This window comes from Mchenga conophoros, linkage group LG14, assembly GCF_057382185.1.
Source record: "Mchenga conophoros isolate Kocher_MC1m ecotype Shallow Benthic linkage group LG14, M_conophoros_male_GT1.1, whole genome shotgun sequence".
NCBI lineage: Eukaryota > Metazoa > Chordata > Actinopteri > Cichliformes > Cichlidae > Mchenga > Mchenga conophoros.
In genome coordinates, this window is record NC_140539.1 from 36,508,248 (window position 1) to 36,516,261 (window position 8,014).

Here is an 8,014-nt window from a genome sequence, read left to right on the forward strand (position 1 = left end):
TGAAATTCCAATGTTGCAAGGACAATATCAATTCTGCTTACTGTTTATTAAAGGGTTACGGTTAGGGTTAGGGTTAGGGTCAGGGTCCGTTGATCGGCGGACAGAGGCGGTTTCACGCAGCTTTAGTACAGTTTTTTGTTTTACGCCGTTTTTTCCCGAAGTCGCAAAAGTATGACGTCACAACATTCTGATTGGTCACTTGCAATGTTGATCCTGGAACAACATTTAGTATGATGATCTGGGAACAACACCAACACGAGGAAATCAGATCAACCTATGCAGTAACCACGCTAACTACGGCTGGATCGACGCAGGTCAGACTTTGGGAAATACTCCTCATGTCTCTGAAACTAAAAAGTGGTCGTTCATCAGCTGTGTAGAGAGTTTTCCAGCAGGGTATTGCAAACGGAAACGTGTTGATGATGAAAATAGCGGGTCTGCCTTTACAGTCTTTAAGTTTCCCGGATGAGTATCAGTAACAAAGTCACAGACACAACTTTATTTAACTTTCTCATGTTGGTAAAAACGAATCTGCAGCTGAGAGAATAACAAACTCAAACTGTCGGAGCTGGTTTGATTTTTGGATTATAAATCAGCAGGACGTTTTCACTCCGTCTTTATTTACAGCATGTTTTAAAGCGTTTAAAATGGGGGAATGATGGGGGAATATGTTTTAAATGAACAGCAGTTGTAAAGCCTGCTGTGCGAAAATCACTGAATGAAGAGCAAACAGTGGCACAGCAACATGTGTGAATTAATTTGGTGATTTATTAAATGTATAAATGTTTTTATACTTGATTTTAATCTGCTGCTGAGTCTTTTACACTGATGGAAATGCCAATATCACAGAACATGCAGGAACACCTGTTCAACCAATCACATTCCACTTTGATCTGCGACAAACTGAAGCATTCACCTCTTTTACAACAGTGTTGTGTTTGACTGCTATATTGTTATTTTCTTTATACTGTAGATTTTCATGTCTCTGGAATAGTTGGCAGTAATAAGGATTATTGTCTGTAAAAGAATATCGACATGTGAATTCGATTAGTTTGATGCTGCCAACACTTTCATGTAACTGCGCTGCTGGTTTAAATCAACTAACAGAAAGATATCCTGGATATGCTGACTTTGCTCCGTGGTGTACAGGACTCTGAGACAGCATCTGGACTGCCTGTTTAGCCTCATGATTAATGTCCACAATGAAAATATTAGTCGAACATCGTGAAGTCTGTATAGGTTTCACAGTGTCGAACAAGCCTGGTACAGTTAAACCTGAGAGTTACTATATGGCGGGAACACCAATATTATCTCTTTTAAAAAAGTGTATACACAGGTCACACTGATTATTGGACAGAAAACACAAAGATCAGGTGTTAATCTGATTTATTTAATCTCTCTCCTCCTTTTTAATATTAGTTATAATTCAGAAATGGCGACTGAAACAAGTAGATATAACCCTAGTAAATGAAGCCGGTGTACAGCCAGCTGGGGTTATGACAGTTGTGTACTGGGTCTATCACACGCTTTGCTGTGAGACAGACATCCTGGAAATCCACAAAATCAGCACTTCTTCAAAGAGGCTCTATCTTAACAAACCGCTACATCCTCGGCTAAAAAAATATTAAAAGTTTATTTGGTGACACACAAACAGAGTACTTCAAATCACAGTTCAGTTATTTTCTGCATGTTCATAGTTGTTGTTGTTGAGAAACGCCCACTGAAGGAATGGCCACCAGCCCAAAGCAATGGTTTTGACTCAAACAGCGTTAACCCCGCCCCCTGAGTTTGATGGGTGATGCTGACAGATAAAAATAAATCAAGAACACAGCTGCAGGGTCAGGAGTGCCAAAATGAATAAAAAAAAATACATAATTAAATAATGAATTAAATGTTTTGTATAATTAATTAAAAATGGAAAATGAAATTAATGGGCATCTATTAATTACTGCCACATTTAATTAATTATTTATGGTGTATTAATTAATTAATTTTGTCACTCCTGACCCTCCATACTCTTGATCCCTGCATCCCTTCATCAGCACATTGGGGGCATTTAGCCCTAAGAACTAATACTTAGTAAAGCAAAATACACCAAACTTATAATTTAGTAAAGGGGGAGGAGCTACGGAGAATGAGCCTTATCAGTGTGGAGTCCATGCAGTTCTGGCTGGGAAACCCCACACATGTACTATCGGTGTCCCACTGATGCCCCACTACAACAGTGACATGTGGAACCTTAGTATTACAAAAATTCCATCTGAATAATAAAAAAATTAAATATATACAATGCACATTTGAGAAAGTTCACTATGACTCACTCAGTACATTATAGCTCAGTAAGGAGCTTGGAAAGAAAAACATCTGGCATCAGGAAATCTAGATGTTTTTCTTCTCTACAAAGGTGTATTAAAAAAAGAACAGCAAATTATAATATTACAGCGGATGTGTGACCTTAAAGGTTTCTGGCTGAAAAAAAGGTCATTGATCAAACTGATTCTTGCTCGCTGAGTGCAAAAAAACATTTTAATCAGATTCTCTGGAGGAAAATTTGAAAACATTTCCTCCTAACTTCTCAGTATTCACTTATCAGCATTCAGTCAAATGTTCATTTACGGGTGTAGTTAAAAAAATGCTAATAACTGACTTTCCACAGCAGTTGTTTGGTCGGACACAGTGAGCGATGTAATCTGTTACTCTTCATGTGAGAAAGAAGGTGTCTCTGAGATGTACTAATAGTGTGTTAGTTCCAAATAGTAAATTAGTGAATGTATTTCATGGCAGTTTGATTATTCTGGGACAAACAGTGCAGTCTTCCTCAAAGCATGACTGTGAATATAATCATATAATGTTAAAAATATAATAACAGTCTTTTTATTATTGGTCAATGAAATAAATAAATCCTCTTTATTATCAGAGTGAAAACACTTCCACAAACGAACGTCAACTTATGACTCCATAAATATTCAGCCATTCAAAGGTGACTGACCTACTTCAACAGCCAAAATCACATATTTCTGGAAGGTCCACTCACTGGTTATTCAGCATGCCAGGCTGCAGTTACACCATGCAGACAAAAGAGCACTCGGAGCAAGTTAAAGGAAAGTTTATTCAAAAGTAGAAGTCTGGGAATGGAGACAGAGGAGTTCACTTAAATCTGTCATTATGAAACGGAAGCAATCAAATCTGCCTAAATCTGACACTCAAAGGTAAACTGGATACCTGGCTGACCATCACGTTCACGACCAGGTGAGGACGGATCAAAGATCAGGAGTCGATTTCAGGCTTGGGCTTGCTTTCATCATATTAGTCCAATCCAACTTTATTTATAGAGTACGTTAAAACCAACATGGTTGAATAAAGTGCTTTCCATCACAAAAACTGAGATAAAAGTAAAAAAAAAAAACATAAACAGACAAAGAAAGTGAAATAACAATAAAATAAATACATAAATGAAAAAAAGATTTAAAAATTAAATGCTTAAATATATTAAATATTAAAACTAGTGCTGTCAGTGTTAATCTTGTTAAAATGACGTTAACGCCACGCTGCAAATCTCCGTTAGTGAATTAACGCAGATCGTGTGGTTGTTTGCTGACAACAGAAAAAAAACATCAAAGGAGAAAAGTTGCATCTAAGAACACGTTTTTTTCTTACTGATGCTCATTAGTGAAACACAAAGACATTAGACAAAAATGAAACTTTAGACCCTCTCCTCCCCCAACAGAAGTCAAAGGGATCTTCCAGGAATAGTGACACTATTTTCTGGAGAAGTGATTGGTCAGTACGTCGTGATTTCATACCTGCTGATCTCTAATCTGGAACCTAACCGGCACCAGCAGAGTAAAAGACACTTAACAGCTAAATTGAATCAAGCATAAAAACATTTTAGGCATCAAGACAAGTCATATTATCTGTGAATTTCCCTTTTTGTGATTAGTCAGATGCTGCCAACACCTCCCTTTCCTTGTGAAGGTGCATGAGAAACCCTGAATTAACTTTGCTAACCAGCGGTTATCCTGATCACGACTGTTAGTGTAAGTGAATCCAGATGATGGAAAGAAAACCTGGGCATGCTGAAATCACTTCGTAGTATGTGCCCCAGGGTTCAAAGGCCATCCAGTCGCACCATAACAAGAACATGGGAACACTAATGTTGTTTCTCCTTTTACAGTCATAATCTGCATTCATGAATGTTAAAAATGATTTTATTAGAAATGTATTTTGAAACAGAAGAGGTGTTTCAGTTAAGATAACACAGAACTACTTCAGTGATAGTGGACGAGATCTTTCCACTGCTGTGCAGTCCAGATGTACAGCTCACAGACTGATGGCAACCTCTCAGAAAACACGAGTTACAGTAGTAGTGATAAACAGTGAGACAAAGATCCTCTGCTGAAGCAGAAAAGGTTTAATATATTTCCTATGTAACCTGCAGGGGTGATTCTCAAGTCTGTTGGAGCCCAGGCAAAAAGGGACAAGGACACCTGACAGCCCAGTGTGCCCAGCAGAGCTGACATGAGGGCTGTTTCAACTGAATCACACACTCTGCTTGCCAGAGGTGAGTGAGTGGAGTCATGTGGGGTCCCTTTAGGGACGTCAGGTCCAGCGTACTGCCACTGCAGATTCTGCACATTATCGCTGCTGTAGTCTCAAATTGTGCTAACAGTGCATTGTGGGTTGTGTTGTATCCGAATCTGCTGGCAGGCATCTTTTTCTCAATCCTGCCAAACTCCGCCCCTTTCATGTAAGCGTGCAGGGAAGACCCTGTGTTAGAGAACTGATAACAAACTCTGTGTGACAGTTTATCCTGATTACAAACGTTAGGGTACGTGAATCCAGATGATGGAAAGATAGCCCGGGTCTGTTGATGAGTCTCCACTTAAACACTGACGTTGTTTGTGTTTCCTGGAGTCCCGTCAGTCCTGTAAACCAGCGTCCCCAACCTTTTTTGTGCCACGGACCAGTTTATGACCTACAATATTCTCAAGGACCGGCCTTTAAGGTGTCGAGGATAAATACAACAAAATAAAACCAGTACCGCTGCCAAAAAAAGAAGAGTTATTCAAAACACATGGGAAAAGACCCAGGGAAACAGAGTTAGCGATTGAAAAGATTTTAAAAAATAACGCTAAAACCCCTGAAGAGCATCAGTTTCACACCCGAACCTCAACTCTCTGGTACCAAACGACCGGTGCCGGTCCGTGGCCCGGGGGTTGGGGACCGCTGCTGTGAATAAAAGGAATCTGTTTGAAGGCTGTGCAGAGCAGCGGGACCACACATTGTCACGTAACGTTTTTCATCATATTAATATTTATTTGTAAAATAGTAAATTTTAGTTTTAATATTCAGTAAATAAAATTACATTATTGAATACTACGTGCTACGCAATAATAGTAATAATATTACTTCTAATAGTCGTAATAGCAGTTGTTGTTGTTGTTGTTGTCATCATGCTGTTAATATTGTGACTTTTTACATTCAGTTTTTGATTAAAACATTTTAATTAATTAAAATAAAATATTAAATTTTTTTTAACTCTACCACCAAAAACCGAATACTAAAAACTAATAATAAATGATGATAACATGTATTGATTACGTTGCTCTTTGTTTGATTTCTCTTCTGTTTTTTTTCTCCATACAGGTGATCCAGGTGTTTTGTTTGTTTTTCTTTTTGTTCCTTCCCCCCTTTCTCATCATCTCTTCTCCCCTCTGTTTTTCTTTCTCTCCCTCTTTCTTTCATTCTTTCCTTCTCCCTGTCCTTTCCCCCAGTCATGTCTGTCCCGTCTGTAACAACTGATAATAAAATAAAATAAATACACAATTATAATAAAGGTCAATCAAATGGACCAACATGGCATCTTTCTTGGCCTTCAAACAACAATTCTGGGCCCTATTTCAGGAAGCCGGTTTAGAAAAGTCAGAGTGAAAAACGATACTCAGGGTTGAGTAACCCCGAACTGTCCAACTCGGAATATTCGGTTTCAGAAAGGCTGATAACAAGTAGTTCAATCAACGCGGAGTTGCATTAACCCCAAGTCAAGCGCGCGCACGAGGATACATAAAGCCCTGATCAGTGGAGCACAGATTACGCGAGTCACCATGGAGACGGAGGGAAAGAAGGTGCGGTCGACGTATTTCACAGCGCTTGAGGCCGAAACCCTGATGGCAGCATATGCCGACAGCATGCACATCTTGCAGAAAAAAAATAACACAGCCGCAGCTGCAAAAGAAAGGGAGCATGCATGGCAAAACATAGCCGACAGAGTCAATGCGTGAGTGTCAATTTAAACATTGATCTAGGGATTTCCACCCATTTAACACGTTATCTTAGTATATGTTATTTCATTTTTTATGTCATACAGCGCAGGTGCAACCCAACAGGCCCCAAACGTTCCTGGCAGCAAGTAAAAATGAAATATAAAAACATAGTCCAAACAGGTAAGGTGTAATTATAGTATGAGCCACAGTGCTTGGTCTGTTTGTCCTATGTAAACCAATTGCAGTTACAGACTACATTAATTTACCTCCTGTAAGCACTTATTGAAATTACCTGAGCACATTACAAGTACACATTTGCCTACTCTGTATGCTCAAATGTGTGCCGTCACAACCAACAGAAAAAAAGCGGAGGCCCGAAAAACAGGTGGGGGTCCTCCACCACCACCACTCACAGAGGCTGAGCAGTTGGCCCTCAGCCAAAACAGTGGGCGCCCTGTGGCTGAAGGCATCTCTGCGGGGACATCCTCTGAGTCAATAACCCCGCAAGACACAAGTGCCTACATAAGAGGTAAATTCAAAATAATACATGATGTGCATACATCCATTCTTCACAGTCACCTTGACCAAAATGAACTATGTCGTAGTGAAGTTATTGTCCTACTGTCAGAGATTTACAGTTATCAAACAGTTAGGTGAATAAACAACACTGAGACACTTGGAGACTGTTAACGTGCTGCACGGGTGAGGGCTCAGGGAGAGACCCACTCACACCGAGCTGCAGGTAGTTCGTCTTTATTTATAGCATAGCAGTGTCCTTTAATTTTGCATACATGTGTGTGTGTGTGTGTGTGTGTGTTAATCTCTCACAGGGTGAGCTTCCTGTTTCTAGAGACAGAGCGAGTAGTACATTTTGTTCTTTCCCCATTAAGAGTAACATATGAACATATACTCTAATGCAACATAAAACTCATAAAAGCATTTCCACCTTAACACCTACTGATTTTGCCTTCCCTCAGTGTCGGTTGTCTCTGAGAGCATACTGACAATGAGGTGTATGGTGATTGGTATGTCTGGTAGTTGCCAGTTGTGCCCACATAAGTCATGAGTGACCTGTATGAACCCCATATTCTGCCAGTTGATGGTGATGGTGTACTGCATCTGGTGCAGCCCCCTGTTGAGCCAGACCAACATGCAGTTGTGAGTACTCGTAATACTCCACAGACTACATGTGTCAACAGTAGAACAGCAATGTTGTTAAATGTCTCCACCACAGGCATATGATGACGAAACAGTGACAGCTGTTACAGAGGAGGACGCAACAGAGCCACACTATGAGGTATACAGTGTACAGTGGAAAATATAACAACTGACTACAATGTGGTACTATGATAACACCATGGACTTACTATGTCCCTGGCAGAGTGATGCTGGAAATGAAGAGGAAGAGGGTCCAGCCACTCCTACAACAAACCTTTCCACAGTAGGATTTTCAGTACTGATTTACAACCAACCTAAGTAGGCATGTACTATGGATGCCAATGCTATGTCCTGTGTTGCAATAGCTCCCTGTGAAGCAGCTGTACAAGACATATCTGGTCAGGAAAATACAGAAGTGCGACATGGAAATGGTACACCTCAAGCTGCAGATCCAAAAGTCCAAGTTGGAGATTGTACTGCTGGAACAACAGTTAAGGGTGGGTGGAGTGATCAGAGATGGACGAATCATGTCAGTGTTTGTACAACATACTAATATACGCATTTATTCTTTGTGTACAGGACATACAGGGTGA

At 40.0% G+C, this 8,014-nt stretch overlaps 1 protein-coding gene across 1 annotated transcript; it reads left to right on the forward strand.

Moving 5' to 3' along the window:
- The first annotated feature begins 6,599 nt into the window (after positions 1-6,599).
- Positions 6,600-8,014, forward strand: LOC146560286 (uncharacterized). Its single transcript, XM_085244258.1, has 5 exons — positions 6,600-6,792; positions 7,360-7,421; positions 7,498-7,560; positions 7,645-7,704; positions 7,787-8,014. The coding sequence occupies exons 1-5, from the start codon at positions 6,600-6,602 to the stop codon at positions 8,012-8,014; spliced, it is 606 nt and encodes a 201-aa protein (XP_085100384.1).

Excerpts from the sequence above, each read along its gene's own strand:
- LOC146560286 (XM_085244258.1), top strand. The coding sequence starts at position 6,600 with ATGTGTGCCGTCACAACCAACAGAAAAAAAGCGGAGGCCCGAAAAACA. Across the intron at positions 6,793-7,359 it reads CACAAGTGCCTACATAAGAG|TTGATGGTGATGGTGTACTG; the intron begins GTAAATTCAAAA and ends ATATTCTGCCAG. Across the intron at positions 7,705-7,786 it reads CTACAACAAACCTTTCCACA|CTCCCTGTGAAGCAGCTGTA; the intron begins GTAGGATTTTCA and ends GTGTTGCAATAG.